Source organism: Colossoma macropomum, unplaced genomic scaffold (assembly GCF_904425465.1).
Source record: "Colossoma macropomum unplaced genomic scaffold, Colossoma_macropomum, whole genome shotgun sequence".
In the NCBI taxonomy this organism is placed as follows: domain Eukaryota; kingdom Metazoa; phylum Chordata; class Actinopteri; order Characiformes; family Serrasalmidae; genus Colossoma; species Colossoma macropomum.
In genome coordinates, this window is record NW_023494794.1 from 3,845,489 (window position 1) to 3,867,217 (window position 21,729).

The window sequence follows — 21,729 nt, forward strand, 5'->3', positions numbered from 1 at the left end:
AAAAGCCATGGAACTGTAATGAGTCTTCGCCTACCACCAAAAAACGTGCAGGCACTTCCAAGCTAATAGGGTGAGCTGTCTTAGTTGTTTGAAGCTTTCTTTTGTGGTCTTATTGTTAACAGCAAGGTTGGCAACAGCTGCCCACTTGTCAGTCCTAAACCTGTTTAAGCAAACAGCAAGACATAGCAATTAAACTTGCCCAACAGAGCAGTAAGCTGTGCCATAGCATTTTCAGCAAACCTGTAAAAGCTGCCCTGAATCAACAAACCCAGCCTGGCCCTACTGAGGCCCTGTTTTCTCATCAGTGCTATTCATGTGGCTGTAGACTCAAAAAAAATTAGTAGAAGCAACCTCAGCCCAGCCAGCTATGTCCACAAGATGTAGCTGAAGCAGTACAAATGCCACAGTTTTCAGTTCAGAGTCACTTCTGAGAGCCATCCATCACATGCAACATCGCTGGCAGAAAATCGAATTGGTGTCCTGTGTCCGATATGTAGTTAATATCCCACAGGGGTTCAAAAATGACAGGTTCCACAATCCAGAGAGGAGTGATGAATAGGTGTTAGTGTTTTCAGTTCAGGCATCACAACTGTTCACCAATTTATGCAGAAGGAGAAATAGTTCCTTTTAGTTAATTTTACCTTTTAATTTACCCTAATTGAATAAAGCGATATCTCAGTTCTGTCATTGAGTCTTTTTTAAAGGAAAATCAATAACAGAGCTAAACATTTATAGATGTTTTTTTTTTCATGCACTGCCATTTTGAGCAAGCAAACTAATTTATAGACTTTAGTCACCTCTTATTGTTACTCTGGTTGCATAAATGTTTCAGAAATCTAAAATAAGCTTTTGATTTAAATTGTTTTTGGGCATTTTTTTCCCAGTTTTGTAACCAATTTAGTCATGTTCAGTTTTACCCAGTAGCTAGGTCTCCCCTTGTCATATGATACAGCCAGCGCTTGAAGGGTGAAGTCTAACGCATGCTTCCTCTAAATCATGTGATACACCACAGCATCTTTTTTGAACTGCCACTAATGCAAAGCCATTGGACAGTTGAATGTGCTTGGAGAAGAGCACTAACTGACATTTCTGTGACATTAGCTAATTGCCTGTGTTAGCAATTGTTCTGAGGGATGGAGGGAGAGGGAGGGCCCTCCTACCCACACACGGGGAATGAGGCCAATTGTGCTCGTTGACTCCCAGCCTTGGATGACTGTAGCATCTTTGGGGGCTGAATTTGCAATCTCCTGATGATAGGGCCAATGCTCAGAGGTCTGCAAAATACAGGACACACTAGGCTTGAAACCTTTTTGATTTATGCTTTTAAATGATGGTTCTTTCAATAGGACAGAACTGAGCTGACAAAAAGAGTTAATAAATATATATATAAATATAAAGTTTATAAATTAATATGGTATGTACAGGAAGTGATTATGAAATTCAGCATCCTTCACAACAGAATGACTGGTTATTCAATCCAGTGAATGCATTTATTTTTACTGTCAGTTGAATGTGTGTAATTTTTATTAACATTAAAATCATTTTCAAAAGCATTAGATCAGTAAATTTTGACACTTTGTTGTTGGCCTGTTTATTTATTGGTTAAGGTTAGAGTTTTTCACTGAAAACCAAAATTGCCGTTTTCTGGGTGTTTTTCGCTGGAAATTTTCTGCGCATGGAATTTTGATGCATCTCTAGAATGTACATTTGCCCTATGCATCAAAACTGCTGCAGCATGTGGTTTAACAAGCTAAAAACTACCTCTCAATATATAAACACTGGCATTTACACCACTAGGGGGCTACCAGTTATGTCTCTACCAGCAGATAACTAGAGAAAGAACTGGGCATTGTCATCCTTTTTTCCTTTTTTCTCAAAGTCTTGCATTGGAGGTAGAGGGGCCATTGTAGCTTTTTGTTCTCCTGTTGAAGTGAGGAGATGAAAGCAGCATGAAACAAAGGAGCTGAATGTTGCTCGGCTTTGGAGGGAGTCACCCTAATCCTGAAGCCCGGAATGTTCGGTGTGCTTTTGGAAGTGAGCCATGTTGTACTGGTCTGTGAGACTCCGCTCCAGAGAGATAAGGAGAGAGAGAGAGAGACGGGTGGATGGATTTTGGTAATTGCCATCCGGATTTTCTCCCTATTTTGCCAAAAAAGACTTAGGGCTGGATGAGTGGAATGATAGACAGAAGGACAAACGGAGGCTGGGGGAGAAAACCTCAACTGATTCGTGATTCTTGAGAAAATAAGCAGATGAGAAATATCCTGTTTTGACAGCCTGAGTTTGTACACCTGCACTTCTGATCTATATTTCTTAGTGAGTTAAAAAAAATATTTTCTCAGTTGCTTTAGAGCAGTGATTTCCTACCCTGGTCTTTAAGTACCTCAGATCTGATTTTAGTGGTTCCCATTCTCTAATGCCCCCACTTCAACTCAGGAAAGGCTTGTTAATGAACCGATTAGTTGGATCAGGTGTGCTAGAGGAGGAAAACGCTAAGGTATGTAGTGCGGAGGACAAGGGTTGTTAACTGCTTTTCAATCAGCACTGGTGTAGTGTAATTATTTGGCTCCCTCTAGTGGACACAGTTAGCCATTGCAAATGAAAGCAGCATTACATGTGACATTACCTTTGCTGTTATTTGCTGCATTTGGTGCAGGGGTATGTCCTGCTTTAGAAACAACAGTGTGAACAGTGTTTTCATTATTTACCACTGATGAGATTTTGAAACATAAGTACAGAGTATGGTGGAATACGCTACACATACACCCAGAAAATATCCTTGATAGATTTGTCGAGTCACAGGGTAGGTGGCTGACATAAATTTGTATTTAGGGGTGCATGTAAGATTATTAAGCATTAAGCAGTCACATTTAACTGCAAATGTCAGGAGAATTTGAGAGGAGATGTGGAAGTGATATGTCAGAGTGAAGGGGATCTGAGTGAAGCTTTTAGGAACAAATTTAGGAGGCTTTTGGGTGACTTGATAAATAGTTTTATCTTCTATTGTGTAGTTCACATTGAGTTAAGGAAAGAAAGTTGGAAAGAAGTATTTGATGGTTGACCATATCAAACTTTATTCAAATTGCCTTCCATAAGTTAAAGAAACAGCAATGTGCCATTTTGGTTGTGGGACTTTTTACAGAATAAATAAAATAAAACAATTAACAGGAACTAAATTCTCACCTTCAAATATCCTATTTAATTTCATCCTTTTCTCACCACTCTGTATGTTTTTCTCCATAGGTTAATCAATATTTCTCCATTAAGTTTCCTTTCGCATTTCTAATGATTTCAGCAGAAGCAGAAATTTGCTTTAGCCTTCCTGAGCAGGATTATAACTTTATTTCTAAGACTCTTAGAAAGTAAGCTGTTGGTATCCGGACCAGTTTTTTTACACCTTTAAAGCATCATGTATTTTTATCATTAAGTACCATATTTTGTCATTAAACCAAGGTAAACTCTGTTTTCCATTATGCTTACAAGTTATTTTAGTAAACTGAAGTATTGAAGTATTTATCTAAACGTTGATGTTCAAGCTTATTCACACTTTTTACAGAAATTTACATTGTTACAGTTAGTTTGTCTTAGTCCATTCTCAAGTCTTTTTTTGGGGGTAAATGTCACATTTTTATTCCTCAATTATATTTTGGTTTTCTTGCCCTCATACAGTTTAGGAACTTCAATGAGATCATTAAAAAACACAACCTTTGCATTTGGCACTCAAAAAAGTACAATAACAATGAAGGACAGTGTAATGGTAACTCCAAAGTAGTGTGTTCAAAAACATTGAGCATGATAGCCAACTTTTAGATGCACATCTTAGGTGAAATGTGCCAATTAAAAATAAATAATTTTAAAGCTAAGTAGTTTTAAAGAAAACAAAATATTGGGTTGGTATTGACAGATACTCAAGGTCTCAAAATCGGTATTGGAAAAAAGCAGAATTATGCCATCTATAGGCCTGAATCAAAATATTCAAATAGGCATGAACGTTTTCAGAAAACTGGATAGTAAATTAGGATTTTTGATAAGCAATTTAGCTTCTCCCTAATGATATACATTCTCATATTTAAGAAACATGAGATGTCTGAACTTCATACGCCAACAGGGGCAGTGAACAGACCATATTTTACATTTTGGTCAGTTTCTTATCGATGTAGTCCATAGAAACACTGCTGCAACCAGCTAAAGACTGTCGTACACTGAACAAGAAGCACTGTGCTGCGGTCTCTGGCACAGTTTGCTGTACAAAGCACAGCTATAACACATAGAAAGTGTCGCAGAAAAGACATGATGAACAAGAAGTTCCTTTGAGACTCTACTTGAATAGATTGAATAGAATGCAATCTTCATATCGTTTAGCAAATTTATCGAGTTTCAGCTAACTATCTCTTCACAAACTGTTTTCAAGCTAAAAGGTATGAGGTGAAATATGATTCAGTTTGTTTACATCAAATGCCTTTCTTCATGTACAGTGGCCCCCAAAATGTATTTGGACATTTGTGCTGTGTTTAAGTTCAGTGTTTAAAGAAACAAACACACCACTCCAAGGCTGCAGTTCTTTCAGAAGCTATTCTTTCAAAAAGCGTCTACTTGGTTTGACTTCTGCAGGTTTGCATCAAAAATGCCATTATACGCTTCTGAGTCTCATTGAGAAGACCATGAACTCAAAAGTGTGCAAAAGCATTTGATGGCTGGAGTTCTTCTCCAGGCTTTCTACACACAAAGAGTTTACCATCAGTTAGATGTGATGCTCGAAGTGTTTTTCCCTGAAACAAATATCATGTATATATGTATTTTACCAATGGTCAAGTGGTCAAATCCAAAATCTAAAGTCCAAATACGTTTTGGATTTTGGGGCCACAAATAAATCAGAACCTGCCTTTACTGTGAATTGTATCTTATCGGTAAACTTCTTAGCCTGGGAAACAAAACACAGCCAGCGGAGTTTGTTAGGATTAGCCATGTTAGACTTATATAATCAAAGTTAGAGTTTATAAAAAGTCTCTGACACATTGTTTAGGAACTTAAAGGAGGCTTCTTACATGGTATTTCTATTTAATACTTTCACCCTTGTAGCCCCTAAATCCTTGAAGAGTTCTGAAGTGCAGTACTTGAACAGAAGACTCCAAAAGCATATGTCCATTGTGTTGAACACACATCTCCAGCGGTCTTGTATTACAACAGCCTGCACATCTACCCATATTTAGCTGAAAAAAATGCTACTGTAGTTCTAACAGGCATCCTTTGCTGCTAGACAGATTTGTTTTTCTGAATATGGTTGAATGTGCCCACTATTTGGGCTAACACAATTGGTCGTCTGTTTTGGGCTCTACAGATTAAGCTGTGTGAAGATTCTTTTTGTTTTATGGTAGCTTATCTCTTTGTAGCCTTGTGCCCATTTATCCCTTGTATTTGCACTGTTTTCAGCTAGCATCCACCTATAGTAGTTACGTTTTTGAAGAATCAACGACTTCGTTTTTTGTCAGGTGTTCCGTCAGGCATAGGGGAAAAATCATTATGCTAATTCTCTATAAAGTGGTGTACTGGAAATGGGAAGCTACATTTTTTTTTCCAATCCCCAGAGACCTGTCTCTGCCTCATCCCCAAGCTAAGCAGTCAGACTAAAGCTACTTAGAGAAAATGAGTTTCTCCCAATGTGTGTGTGTGGGTGTGTGTGTCTTTTGTGTATGAGCACTTACACTTTAATGATCTCCTTCAAGGTGCAGGGGTTAGAATTTTCATGTTTAAACAGCATGACGAGCAATCAGGAGCTATTCTTAAATGAGATGCTTCTGAAGACTTTTGGCTTTTTGCTGTTCTTGTATGAGAATTCTTTTGAACCTTTGAGCTGTGAGCCTGTTCTCTGTTCTGCTTTGAGTGGCTCAGTAATTGTGATGACCACTTTCCACTTTCATTCATGTTTGTTAACTTAGCCAATTACATTTTCCTTCCTTTTTTCCATATACAGTAAAACTTGATTGTGAAGCTGTGCATTAACGTATAACGTAAGATGTTACTATTTGCACTAATTTATATAGGGGTTACATAAATTGCCATCAATCATCAAACAAAATGAACTTGAAGAATTGAAATTACCAAATACTTTTTGAGGCTAATGTATGTGTAATTAATAACAGACCATCTACTACCTGTCTCTCTGTAGGACTTGGAGGGTGTGTCTCTCTACACTCTGTCTCCCAGCAGCCCTTGCTCACCATCTCTCACGCCATTGGCCACCCACCACCACCTGCAGTTGCTACAGCAGCAGTTACTACAGCAGCAACAGCAAGCACAGGTTGCTGTGGCACAGGTAAGGCACGACAGTCTCCCTCTCTCACACACTAACCCTTATTTTATTATACATGCCACTTACACTCATTCTGTTTTCATTCTCTGTGATCAGATTTGACCCTGACAATTCACCCTGATGATTGTCTTATTGCTCCAACCCAAATAAAGCAGTAATCAATCTCCCCAGTGTACCAACAGCCTAATGTTGGAGAGTCACTCACTGTAACACCACTAGGGAGTGCTTTTACTCAAAATTGAAACTTCATAAACGAAGAAACACAACACTGCTGATCTCTGTATTGGAAATATTTTTTTTCAAAAAGCCTTTATGGTTCGCAGATTAAGCTATATGAATGTGATAAAGAAATATGCCTTTGTAAGAATTAAAAAAAGGAGAAGAAACAAAGCTGTGTGGTCTGGTAATGTGCTATGGTTGAGAAAACATCTCTCAGTATAACTGGTCCGTCTCGTCTGGCCTTGTTTGGTGTAATGCACATTGACGTTATGATTATGGTCATAAATGTAATGTTCGCTCTTGAGGGGGAATAACAGAATTTGCTCTCAGAGCCAGTGCCTGCTGAGATTTGGCACCGGTGACCAGCTGCTCCATTATGGTGCATGGAAACTGTTACTGTCAAATATTCATACAATGTACTACACAAACACACACACACGCACACACACACCCGCAATCGTCCAAATGTCATGACACACTGGGAAGCAATAAAAAAAGATTTTTTCATAATAGTGTGATCTATTTGAAGCAGTCAATTTTAAAATGACAAAACTGGCATTTTAAAAAAAGAATCTCATGCTTTATTCATTAGCTGTGCGCTGTAGAAATACGTCTAGGGGCATAGTGAACTGGGTGTGTATATATACATACATACATATATATATATATATATATATATATATATATATATATATATATAAATATATATATAACACACACACACACACACACACACACACACACACACATATATATATATATAATATATATATATATATATATATAACATATATATATATATATATATATATATCACTCTTGACCCCTTGTGTCCCCTCTGTAGGTGCAGCTCCTGAAAGACCAAATGGCGGCAGAGACTGCTGCAAGGATGGAGGCTCAGGCCAGGACCCACCAACTGCTGCTGCAGAATCGAGACCTACTGCAACACATCGCACTGTTGGTCAAACACGTTAGTGAGCTCGAGTCCAGAGTTAACGGAACCACACAGTGTAAGATGTACACACTTATGTTTTAGCTATGAAGGTTTTTCCAGAATTTTCTAATATGGTGTTAATGGGGATGCGCACGGGTGTGAGTACTCAGTTAGACGTTTGCAGTGCCGTTTGTTTTCCTACCTTTGTGGGTACAGTGTATCCATATATATATATATATACACATAGGTACATACATTATAAGCACATACATATAAGTGTGTGTGTGTGTTTGTGTGCGCGCTTATCTCAGAACCGCAGCTGTCAAATTCTGTTCTGAGGCTTTAAGTACATTTGCTGTGTCAACAGAAGGGCATCATTGAAATGGGCCTCTACACACATTAAAGAGAACATTACAAAGAACTCACAGTTCTGCCTATCCATTCCTTTTGTCTTTTTGTATCTTGTTGAGTGTTTGGGACAAGCACAAAGCCAGCTTTGAGTACAGAGTTCAGTCAGCTCACCTGAAGAAAATAAGGAGAATGTTCAACATTCTGTTTGTGTTTAAGATCTTAACAGAGAGATACTGAGTAAGTGAGAGAGACGGAGAGAGATTAGACTGAATTACACTCACAGATGTGAGTCCACACATACACGTCTGACACATCATTTTTTTGGCTGGGATGTAATGGTGTTATGGAGGCTGTCTGTCTCCACTAATTCGTTACACAGAGTCCACTAGTGCATCAACACTGGGCCTGCTGCCAAACACAGACTGTGTGTGTGTGTTTCTCACTTGGCTTTTGGAGGATAAATACTTTGTGTGTTTCCTAAGTACATTTAGGTATACATTTAGGCATAAGCCTGTTTGTTTTTCAACCCTCAAGAGTTATTACTATTGTTTTGCTATTGTATTCAAATGTAATTACAGAGTGAATTACACAATGAATTATATTTGTTTGATTTACCTTCTGTATCGACAGCTTTGAGTCTGCCATTCCGATTTTTTGTTTGATATCAAGAAATGATAATGGCAAAAACATGTAAAATGGTTTTTCTGTCAGCAAAACAAGACTGTGCACACAAGAATAACATATCATCAGATTCAAATCATAATATAATATCCCCTTTTCTACTTACAAACACAAATGTGGCATCGACTAGATGTGCACCGCTCATGAATTTATGGCAGATTCCAGTTTCTTTATATAGCCGAAGTTTTTGGCCAGTTTTTATTACCTCTTTCTAAACCTAAAGCTCACTCTGTATGGGCTAAATGAACACACTTCTATTAGCTATACTTGCAACGTAAATAATGTTATTTCCTTTTTAATTGGCCAAACTGTCATTTTAAATCTTAAATGAAAATCAGCATATTTAACTAAACATGAATCCTGCTAAAAGCGCTACACAGAAGTAAGAAGCAACTGGGTATTTAGTACAGCATGGAAATGCCAAGACATTTTAATATAGATGTAGCAGCAGAATTCAAATACAGCATGAGTGCACTTACCTGGCTCACAATATTTACCTCATAAAATTGCTACTCAGATCAGCCAGAATCAAAATTATAAATTAGCTGATTGCCTGTTTGGATTCCAGTGTTAGCTGATTCTGACATCCCTAGTATCAACTGAAAGTTTGGAATCTGCACTTTCAACAGAATTTCTCTGCTTGTTTCTGTTATGATTGGGCAGTATAAGGGTAATATAAAACAATATCTACAAACGATGCCGGTATTTAAAAATTATGATGGTGTCTGAGAATTATGACATCAAATTTCTAAATTCAAAAGTTTCCCTAAATATAGGGCTTGGCAATGTGATGTTATATGCAGTGTCTTGTGGGTGATCCACCACTGTGGCAAGATTAGTTAGTCTAGGCTTTTTTTAGAATAGTTTCAGGAATCTTCCTTTACTCTGCTTTTCTTGATTTTGGCTGATCTGTAGCTCATGGAGTTCAGTAAATACAACTACAGAGCTGACTAGCAGGCAGACTACCAGATCAAAGATCAGAGCAAAATCAAGAAAAGCAGAGAGGAAAGTAAGGTTTAATCAGCTATTTAGAAGCATCTCTAGTTAAACAGCACATAAAAAGAATCGCAGTGAGAGTGCGCTTAAGCATCAAGCTCAAACTCATTTTATGCTGTAATCATATAGATCTCATGGAATAAAACTTTCACTATCCATTTAGTGGATTTATTATATTTGGTATTCGCTAACACTATACGGGCGCGCGAATGTAACTGCTACATATAAGGTGAGACGGAAAACATGGAACAAGAAGCTGGCAAACAAGAAGCCATTTTCCGCTTCATGATGAGGTGACATACAGTGATACCACCTCCACCAATGAACAATTTACCTTTCAATACGTGCTGCTCTCCAACTAAAGGGTCAGAGGTGACATTATGCTGTGACTGGGTTAGCTGAGGTGTCAGGTGATTCACGTTTGTTCATTTGTTTGTCTTAAACAATTTATTTTGACTGCCCCTTCTAAGCTACATGTGATCTAATGTTGATTTCTATGGGGGATAGTATTGTGCTGTAGTTGTACTAACTAGCCAGACAGGAATGTTTGCTCAAAGGCTACCTCCAGTAGAATAGGCCTGTGGATGAAATATGGCAAAACCAAGTAACTGAATTTAATCAAAAATTGTATGCATCCTTTCTGGTTAAATACAACAGTGCATCCCTCTGGAGTTGTACACTCCTTTTTCATTTGATTTATCACAAAAATACAGCACCCTCTCTAAGCTTTCAGACCCAGTGTATATTTGCAGCTAGTAAACAAGTGGCAGTGCTAGAAAAAAGGTGGCAGAACCAGAAAAAATCTCAAAAAAACGAATTGTGATAGCATCTCAGCGACAACTAAGAGCAACACAACACAAACAATGGTTGTCATTTTAACATCGTTTAGCAACCAGTCTTGTGCTGTGGTGTATGGTGTGTTTGGCCTGATAACTAAGCTCTTGTTAGTTTAGCAAAAATGCAACAGCCCCAGACACCACAAAACAGTTTTGATTTCAGCTTTCTGTCACTCCAACACCAGTCACATGACTTTGGCTTTCTCAGACATTAGTTTTTATCATCTGATTCAGCAAAGCACCACTTAGTCAGAATCAAACCTGTACCGTATATGAAATGTTTTCACAATCAATTTTTTTCACTACTTCAATCACTGATTCAATCACAATCAATTTTTTTCACTACTTCAATCACTGATTTCTGTAATGGCTTGGCTACATTGTAAATAAAGGTCACCCTCATCTGAGTTTACATAAAGGTTTATTGATAATGTGATGTGTGGCACTGTTTGGGTCTGTAGCCTGCTTGCTAATCTAGCGTTACGTTAGTCCATCAGGCTACAGATTCAAACAGTTGCTCAACCTCACTCCCTCAGATTTAAATAATCATTAGCTGAACTTCCTTGTCGGTGCTTTAATTAGACAGAATTGAACATGTTCTTTGGTGAGCAGAGCTGTGATGCTTGCTTGCTAAGCTAATGCTAACCAGCTCCTCTCTCCTAGTTTGCAGCACTGTTTAACATTTAGCACTTGTTAGATAGATGGTTTGACATTTAATGAATGGTGGTTTAACATTTGTGCACTGTGTTCACTTATTTGGTGACCATGTAAGCAAACTAGATTTTAAAATAACGCAGCCCCAGGCAGCAAAAAAAGTGTCACAAATGCTTTTACATCACTTACACTTTTAGTTTTTAAACGAGTCATCGCAAATCTCTTCTATCCTCCAGATGAAGAGTCACCATGGAGAGGTGTTTCTGCCTGCTCTCTCTCACTCAATCTGAAGAACCGCTACACGCCCAGCTCAGACCAGCCCATGACCTCCACGCCAGCGGGAGAGACAGACAACTGTCTCCCGATCACCCATACAGCGGACTGTGAGTCCTACCTCAACCTGCTCAAACTGGGCAGACCCGCCACAGCCAATGGCAAGCCAGCGGATGCAGGAAGTGAGCAGGGATTGGACAGCGCAAGGAGTGACATCACTAGGATGAATTCATCCACACTGGACAAACGGTACACAACATTTCCTCTCATACACATGCAGACAGCACTGAGTTTATTTATTGTATGCAAAGGTCCTTATTCATAAGCACTCTGTCCTTATTTGTCCAGGAAGCGTATTCAACAGTCTCTATAGCAACATGCTTACAACAAACAAATTCACAAGCAAGTGGGTACTTCAAGCTGAGAACTAGAAGAAAAAGTAACCTTGACACTGCACAAAAACAGGGGTGGACTGGGAGAAAGAAGGAGAACAGATGTTTTGGCAGAGAGAGGGATGTCAAGTCTGGTTCATATAAACAAAAACATGAGAAAGAAGGGTGAATGAAAGAACGGCAGGCATTTATAAAGTGTGATGGCAGATTCCTTTGTATGTATGTTTTTATGTATGCATATGTTTGTTCTTTAGTGGCGGCTGTTTAATTTCTTTCCAAGGTTTAGATTTAGGTTTAGATGAGACACACACACACTGTATACATGAGCAGACTGAGTGTGTGTGTGTGTGTATAAATGTTAACCACTTCCTGCCAAACTGATTCATAACCAATAGCAGCTCGGCTTTCTGAAACTTGAGCCCCTCCATCTGCACAAAATAAAAGCACAGGCTTGTGGAGCAGAGCAGGTCAAAACAAACGCAAGATAAAAAGAGACAAAGACTGAGAAAAGAAAAAAAGGAGAGCAAGTTTTAAGCTTGTGTGCATCAAGCTGGCCACAGCTTACAGAACTATGACTCATTTTCAAAGGATGTTTGCAATAGTCTCCAAATTTACAATCAAAGATTTTTAGCAAAGGATAATACACTGAGTCGCCACTTTATTTGGTGCGTAATGTCTGTATCAGCACTGGTCCTATGGTGGTCTCTTTCCTTTCCTAATGATCATGTTAGAGGGGGCTGATTAATTGTGCAGCAACTGATGGGCTATAGTCAGTTATTGTAAACCTACAAAATGGTGTTTCTGATTAAATCGAAACTCATCATTCTCTAAGGTTAGTTATAACAGTGTGTTGTTCAGTTCTGGCTGCTCTCCTAGCATTATCCCCCTTCCTTAGATAATGTTGTTTTCACCTCTTCTTTTCGTTATCACACTCTTCAACTCCTGCCGTCCTACTTTTCTCTGTATCCATCTCTCCACTCAGACAGCAGACATGTAGAGATGGATATTGCTTTGCGGAAATGCAAACAAAACTAATGAAAGTCTGTAAGAAACCAATGGAGTGTCCTACCCCTCTGTTTGACCATAATATAAATAGATGTGTGTGTCTGTGTGAGAGAGAGTGGGAGTTTGATGTAATAGGTAATGGAAATTTTGACCTGTGTCAGGTTCTGAGGATTAATTAGTGTGTATGTGTTACAGAGACAGAACCCACAGTACCACCTGCTCTGTTTTTCGCTTCACACAAACATACTCGCACCAGACTGCCCACTTTCTTGAGCCTGACAAGATGTTTCATTGGCTTGATTAGTTGTTAGCTTTCTTCTTGTTTTTTCGTCGGGGATCAATATTTGGTGTGTGGCAGTAATTAGGGAAGTGAATGTAAATGCAGAGCAGAGTTTTTAAGCAACACTGGTGTCTCATTGGTGTGGTAGCTGCTTAATTCCCCAGACACAGCAAGGATGATTGACCGTTTGCAATCACAATCCTCTCTAAACGTTCTTTCTTCTGTCAGGCAAAAGATACAATTCTCAGAACAAACCTGCAGTGAGAGCGCCGCTGGAAGTAAGTTAGTATTAATTATCAGACGAAGAAATTGTGGAAAGCTGCTACTGAGAAATGTGATGTCTGACACATGCTGTCCTGATCATCTGGAGCGCGGTGGTTTATTTCATTCCTGGCGCTGAAAGAGTTTTAAATTAAACTATGTGGAAGACGTCAGTCACAGCTCAGCAGCGAAACTGTTAACAGTCAGATTTATGTTGGTTGTAAGATGAAAGGCTGAGCTTTATCTGGGTTACTGTATTTGGTAAAAGTCATAAACATGACAGAAAATCAATAAAATTACAAAAATGTTAAGATCCATTAGATTTTCTTAACATTGCTCTGACTAGCTCCAGTGTTAGCTTTAGAATTAGCTCACCTAAAGGGAAAGCTTCCGTTGCTAAAACCTCCTCTTTATTAAACATGAAAACCTGCCGTCTAAACATCGAGTGGCTAAATGATTTCCCTGGTCTGATACACATTGTTTCCAGAGTCTGTTTTTGTTCACTTTAAATTGGTCTACATGCACATCTTATCTGTTCTCAAACATGCCTACACTGAACATCTTGTAAAATCAGTGTAGTTCTGAATGAGAGTGTTTTGAATGTATTCCTCTCTGTGCTTCAGATTTTTCCATTGGACTAGTGAGCTTGTTAGTCTACTAGTGTTAGTGTTATAGATGCTACCAGGTAGTTTACACTAGAAATCTGATGGATGGAGCAGCAGTGACTGAAGGAGATGGGAGTTTCTTAGAATTTTGCAATCATTTTCCTTTGTATTTTATGACAACAGCCACCTTACATACGCACACATATGCATAAAACTCACACTTTAAATAGTTTTGCATCCTTGTGCACAACACACATCACCACAACATCAAATTGTTTTTACGTTCATATGGCTTCAAAGGACTATTTTAGCATTTTACAGTCTCTATTTGCCAAATCTGTTACATGCCACATTTTGTCAATTACCACAGACCATTTTTAGAACTTGTTGACTTGGAACACAGACTTTCACCTGGTCCCCCTAATTAAATTTTTTTTTTAATCTTACATTTTTTATTTATTATTTTTTCCCCCCAAAGCCCACTTTTTCTTTTTGGTGGGAAGGGGTGGGTCTTTAGTTATATGCATGACCATACATGACCAATCTCTCTTTACCCCTTAGAATTACTATGCCTGTAAAAGTACATGCAAATGGTCTCTGTTCTGATTGGCTGTCCTGTACTGCGTCTCGTTCAAAAAAGCAACAATTCTAATAACTTCAACATGAGTGGGTCAGTTAAACTGCTGTAGACTGAATAGGCAGATATCTGTACATACAATGATGACATATGACATCACAAAAACAGTAAATTCAAGTTTGTTTTTGTAGCTTAATTTCAAAGGGCCATATGGATAGGGGACTGAAGGGTACATTTTGAAATATTAAACCCGTTTACATGTTTAAAAAGCAAGGAGATTTGTCATGATATGGGCCCTTTAAAGTCGTTTTTCTGCCAGTTCCCATTATCTCTGCTCAGCTATGCACTTTTCCCATGCTAAACCACTCCAAGCACTGTGTTTGGACAAAAGACACTTGTCTACATTGGAAATATCGATTTATTACATTTTATTTTGATAACACTGATGTGCTAATTGGAACATGATGGCATAACAGTTCTGCAAAAAAAAAAAACTGTGGTAAACTCATGTTCCACAATGTTTTCTTTGATTGCTGTGTGACCCATGGACCACAGAAAAATTGTGCATAGCGAAACTGAAAGTAAAATGGAAGAGCATCCATGCAACACTTGTAAATACAGAATGAAAAATAAGCTGAAAAGATGGAAAAAGTTTTGCCAAGTATGCAGCGCAGTCTGACTGTTTCAAACACCCAGATGTTTCTCATAAACACTAGAAACATTATAAACACTAAGAAAGCTCTTATGTCTGTCGACTCTGGGCTGTTTATAACTGGATTTCTAAACACACACAGTGTCTCTCTCTCTCACACACACACACACAAACACACAAACACACACACGCACACACACACACACACACACACATACGCCTGCACACAGTGACCACTCTCAAAGCAAGACTTACCAGTGACTCATACTGTACCAAGAACAACATGAAATGTCTCTCATGGCACACCCACATGCGCACACACACACACAGAAATAAGTAATTGGTAAAATAATTAGTAAATAAATAGTAAATAACATCACATCACATAATTAGTAAATAAATATAGGTTAATTTACATTTTAATTCATTTCCAATAAACAATTCCTATTTCAATAGGCAGATTTGTCATTGAAGTTAAGGAACCTTTTTTGAATTGTATGCCTGATTGTGCAATAGGCAATTGGTTCCACTAAACAAGCCTACAAGAAATGACACATGTAGCTAAAATTAGTGTTATTTAGGACTGCTTTTCGAGAGGACATTAGCTACAACAGTGTACCATATGTGAAGCGAACAGTTTCATCCATGTTCTCCAAGAAATAGTGTGATGCATGGTGGTGTGAGGAATCACACATGGGTGTTCAAGATTATAGACAAGGTCGTGGTGGACGGCAACAGCTTTTGTGAGCTAACGAGGTACATTGAGCCAAAGCTAACCCTAGAAAGTTTTGTTCGTTTTAATTTGGGCTAATAATGAGTGGTAAATATAACTTGAGGACTTTAGAATATAGAAATTTTAGCAGCCCATCACTGTATATATATATATATAAGCAGATTCTTATGTAGAGTATGTTTCATATGGTTTAGGGCTGTTACATGGTCTATATGATATGATTGATATTAGCCATGTCTTAAAGTCAGGGATTACTGAGGAAGGCTGCATATCTCAGCCATTACATCACCAAAGGCTGTCCTGTTTTGTAGAATCCTTGAAATGTGGCCAATAAACACAGTCTTCATTTCATAGAAATCGAAGAGCGCAGGTGGTATATTCTTTCAGACCTTTGTTCACCCACAATCCTTTATGCATAGCACAAAACAGTTTGGAAAAAAGTCAGAAACAGACATAAATAGTGAGATGCTGTAGTACCAGACTTTGTAATGAAATGTAAAACTTAATTGAATGCTTTTAAACCCAAGATTTACATGAGTTGTGTAGCTGACGTCAATAAGCCATGACATGTCAGTTCAGCCTGCTCAGGCCGTCTCGAATTGCATGAACGAACACTGAAGACCAGTCATGTACCAGGGCTAGCAAGGTCTCTCCTACCTTGACTGCAGCCTTCACTTTGAGATGTGTCTGTTTTGATGGGTCACATCCTTAATTTTAGGCTTGCCGGTCAACAATTAAACCCTGGCTAGTGACACTCAGTTAATCGGTCAAAAGAATTTGCCAGAATTTGCATCTGTATAGCAAAAGTAAATCAAATTTTGATTCTGTGAATAATAGAATTAGATGCTGTGTTTGATTGTGGGATGTATACTGCCTGTCTTTTTATATTTGAGCAGTGTGGGTTTTGTGTGTGCATCTGTCTTTCTTTTTCTCTATCTCTCTTCATCCGCTTGCTCGCTCTTTATTTGTTGCCAAGGTTCTAAAACTTACCTCACACATTCTTTCTACGTTCTCTCTGAGTGAAACGTCCCTGCTTGGTGTCTTTTCACTCTCTTTGTCCTGTCACTGTTTATTTACCCCCATCGTTCTCTCTGCCTCTGTTTTGCTCCGAGTTACAGCCCCCTGCTTTCCTTCCATCATGCATCTTTCTGTTCTTCTTTGTTCCATTCCTCCCTCATCACTCTCTCCTGACTCAGCCTCTGCTGAATTAAGATGTGACAGACTTCAGCTCTGCGAGACCCTGCTTCTCAGCATGTGTGTTCGTGTGTGTATTCCAGCCCCACTCCCACATACTGCAGTTTCACATTGTTGCTCTGTGCATGCGCTTCTGTTCTGTTCTGTTCATTTTACCATATTTGTAACTCTACAGAAATAAATGTTATATTTCTTCATAGTGCTAATCCAGATGAATGTAGTCCCAATTTCTACATTTAATAAATGTTTAAGTATTGGCATCATTAGATATGTACATGAAAAATTTAAGATATCGGCAGTGGACCCACACATCACATATCAGTGCATCCCTTTTAAAAATGCATTATTTTGACCCCATTATGTACTCTTGTGGCATTACATGAAGAATAGGCTTGGGTTTCGATTTGATTTTGATTTGAGGTGCCTAGATGTGGTTATAATATGATTCTTGCTGCATCTCAGTGCATCTCGATTTTTGATTTCCATAGCCTACATCAGAGGTCTTAAAATCCAGATCTCCAGTCTCTGGTCCCGTATTTTTAATCATAGTTACATATCGCTGCTGTTGGAACAAAACCTTGTATCTCCATTTTTGTCGTTTTTCAGTTTTTGGCATAATTAAAATGCCTATTGCCCTTTACTCTGTATGTAAATTTCATGATGAATGGACCAAAAGAAACTGCCCAAAATTACTTGGAAAGAAGTCTAATTCCTTTGACTTACATTGAAAGTGAAGTACGTTTTTTCCTTCTCCTGTAAAGTTACCATTTTGGAGATACGAGGTTTTCTTCCAACAACAGCTATATGACACTATGTGGCCAATCATTTACACCAGTAGTTCAGTTAACAACCAGTGAGTACAAAATTCAGGACCGGAAACTGTCCAGATTTGAAGACATCTGGCTTAAATCATGATTTTGTTCTGTTTTTGTCATTATCAGGGTACACTGCAGCTTAGATCTGCTTTCCATTCTTTTTTAACATTAACTCATATTATTAATATAATATGCCTTCTACGCTGTAGACTGGGATTCAGTCCCCACCTGGGTAAGCACCCTACACTATACCAATAAGAGTCCTTGGGCAAGACGTCTAACACTACTTTGCCTACCTATGTAAAATTGTAAGTCGCTCTGGATAAGAGCGTCTGCCAGATGCCGTAAATGCAAGTATTATATTTTAGTAGTATTTAAGTATGATATTTTCATAATTTTACAACTCATCTGAACCATTGGGACATTTGAAAGGAAAATGCTGAGCAGGCAAAAAAAAGTCAACATTTGTGCATCCAAAGTCTATTTGACTAAATAGAACGCCAAAGTGTAAACGTTGACACAAGGATCTTTTAAATTGCATTTTTAAAATAGGCTGTAGAGACTCTACGAGAGACTGTATTGTCCTACCCATATACTTCACCACCTAGTTTCAGTGCACAGTGTGGCACAAGTTAGCAAAGCTGCTGTCACACAGTTTCGCAATTTGTTTGCTCAGTACTTGGCGTGCTTTATGTTGTTTGTTGAATGAAACAGCTTTATTGATAGTTGTCCATAGATAAAGCTGTCTGTAAGTGCTGTGTTTCACGTAGCCTGTCAGTCGGACCCAGTGTTTTCACACAGTGTGAATATATAAATCGAAGGGTTTGTCTGTACATGATCGATATCGGCAAGTACTAAAAAACCTGTACTCTGACTTGGCCTGGAAAAAAAAGATGTTGATGAATCCGTATTTATCACAATTGTCCTACTCAGCCAGTCAGATGGTGCTGCCAGAAATAACTGCTGTATAAATGATGTTAAACCTTCTGTGCTTTGTTTTATTCATAACAATAAGAAATATTTGCTCACTGGGATGTTTGAATACTATTTGTTGAAAAATGCAAATATTTGAACAGCAAAAATAGTTCAAATGGAACTCACCCTGTTTTTACAAATAGAGAGAGAGAGAGGGAGGAGAGGGAAAGAGTTCTTATATTTGTTTCTTTCTGTTCAGGTGCACCTGTGAAGAGCCTCCCCTTCTGCTCATTCTCTTCCTCCTATAACACCCTTATGTTTTTTTCTCCCCATCTCATCCTTTCGTTCTCTCCCTTTCTCATTTATCTCTTTTCTCAAGTACATTCGAACCTCCATATATTCCCTCTCCACCCCTCTTGTCCCCTCTCTCCTCTCCACTTTTCCAACCTTCTGTGAGTATAATTAAGACTGCCTTTTAAGTCACATTAGCATGCTAATAGAGCATGAATGGTCACAATGTGTATGTATGTGCGTGGGGGGTCGTTGGGGGGGTGTTATGATGGCAAGAAAGTGCACATAAGCAATCAGATTGCTGCCATTCTGACGTGACAATATGAGCAGTACAGTGTGGATTTGCTATGTGTCTGTGTGAGGGGTGATGTAGAAAGCTTGTCTTATCAAAGCTGCAATGTATTTGATTAATGAACTGAGAAGTGTGTGTGCGTGCATGCATGTGTCCTCCCTGCTGGTAAATATTGCCAGAGAGTGAAAGGATTTTGAAACCCGCTTGGTAACACACACACCCACACACACACACACACACATACACACACACACCATCAGACAAAAACACCCCAGGCTCACTCTCTCTCTCCTATCTCTCTTTCTATTTTCTTTCCCTCTGCCATTCTTTCTTCCCCTCTTGGTGTGTCGTGTTCTTTTCTATGCTTTTCTCTTCATCTCTCCCACTACTTATATTCTCTGCATTCCTTTCTCTGTGTCTTTCGTTCTTTCTGTCTTTTCCTCGTCTCCTATCGCTTTCAATTCTGTTTTCATATGCTACTCTGATCCTTCCTCTCCCTGTATCTCTTATTTCTGTTTTCTCTTTTTCTGTCTGTCTTTCTATTCAAGGGGAATTCCACCAAGTTTAGCTTTCTACATAATTAAATCATTCAGAGGTGAACAAAGTCATTCTATGTGCTTTGATCCGAATGTCAATGTGCAACAATGTATTGATCTTTACAGTAGTGGTGAAAGGAATCAGGGGTTGCTTTGTCTACAAACCAATCTAGCCATGTTATTTCCTATCCCAAATGACCAGTGAACCTACATGACCAGTGAAACCTAATACTCAAAATTACTGTAGCCCCATGTCTCAGGCATCAGGTAGATTATTGGTCAGTATTTTGTGTAATAACTTTGTTATGTAGCTTGTAGAAGCATTAAGCACTTCAGGCGTCTGGTTCCTATCGACACTGCTTTGAACAATTCTGACTTGGTAAATTTCTCTAGAATTAAACATTTCAATACACTCTGAATTACTTACTTTACATCGTAACCATTTAATTATGCAGAAAAAAAATAATGGAATTTGGCTTCAAGGCTGCACAGTTTATCTTTTTTTATTATTATCACAGTATCAGCTTTCGCACTGCTGATGCAAATGAACTACAAATATGCAAATGAACCCTCTAACCAATCACAACTTATTATTGTGTGTTGTTGGCATCCTGTCTGATCACAGACAATCTGTAAGTGTTTGAGTTAATCAAACATTCATGTGACTCAACAAAAGCGAATCTTTTATTAATCCTTTTTTTTTTATTAATGTCCCATCAAGGATTAATATATATATTGATGTGTATTAATATAAAAGTAGTATATAATATGACAAAGTTTATTTTTATCACAATATGTAGCAGTGTTATCACAAAACAGTATTGTGTTCATATTGTGCAGCTCTACTTCCTCTGCCGTTCTTTCTCTGTCTTTCTCTTCATATGTACCTCTCTTTTATTCCCTCTTTGCCTCTGCAGCTCTCTTTCTCAGTGTCTCAGTGTCTCTCTTTGTAACTGTGTCTTTCTCTTCGTCTCTCTCTCTTGCCCTGTCTCTCAGGCTCCCTCAGGGAGCAGTTAGAGTGGCCGGTGATGTGTATAATGCATCTCTACACACAGTCCAGCTCTTTAACCTCAACAAAAAACCCAGCCGGTGTTCTCCCTTCATCCTATATCCATACTTCAAATAACAGCAACCCATATAAGCTTTCCACTGAACCACTCAGCAGAGCACTGTACATACTAAAGCACTTTTCATTTTATCAGAGGAGTGTAGTGTAATCTCTAAGGGATTTGACTGACCAATTTGTATGGCATGAAGTAATTTCCCCAAATTACCACAGTTAGGCCAGGTGAAAATTAGCCTGGATGATCACATGAATGTTACACAACAGCTGCAACACTCAATTACAATGACAGCATGGTGCATGTCCATGTTTATTACCAGGTTTTGATATTCCATTAGCTTGAGAGCAATTTTAACAGGACCACTGTTTCTAAAGGAACTCCAAATTACCGGAGGTCATTCACTGCAGAATTATTACGGTGAGACATATATAAATTACAGACATTAAAGATTCGTACAGGACTTAAATGGCAGGTCATTAATCTAGCTCAAAAAATGTTTTGTGTAGTCTGTGAAACAGAAAAAAACAGTTAATAAATCAAGTATAGCTGAAATCTTTCAAGAATTATTACACTCAAAGGGCTGATAATGTGCATGTAAGGCCACATACAGTGCATGAAGTTGAGCAGATACTTTAAATGTCAAGGATTGCCTGAAATATGTTATTTATGGCAGCTTTTATTTTTTGAACTGAAAAGACAAACATTTTGTGTGCATACAGGAGAGAGAGAGAGAGAGAGAGAGAGAGAGAGAGAGAGAGAGATGGAAGGCTCTTTGAAGAGGTGTGGGGGAGACTGTCGTGTATGCCACAGAACAGGATTGCTGACTCCAGTCTTATGCTAATGAAGAAGAGAGACAGAATGAG

General features: G+C 38.5%; 1 protein-coding gene across 1 annotated transcript in view; it reads left to right on the forward strand.

Annotated features, from left to right (window-relative positions):
- The window catches only part of si:dkey-34e4.1 (carboxyl-terminal PDZ ligand of neuronal nitric oxide synthase protein), a 67,770-nt gene that overhangs the window by 43,129 nt on the left and 2,912 nt on the right, over window positions 1-21,729 (forward strand). The window contains exons 8-10 of the mRNA XM_036579927.1: window positions 6,167-6,313; window positions 7,374-7,539; window positions 11,218-11,503. Coding sequence (XP_036435820.1) covers window positions 6,167-6,313; window positions 7,374-7,539; window positions 11,218-11,503 — 599 coding nt within the window. The remainder of the gene's footprint in view (window positions 1-6,166; window positions 6,314-7,373; window positions 7,540-11,217; window positions 11,504-21,729) is intronic.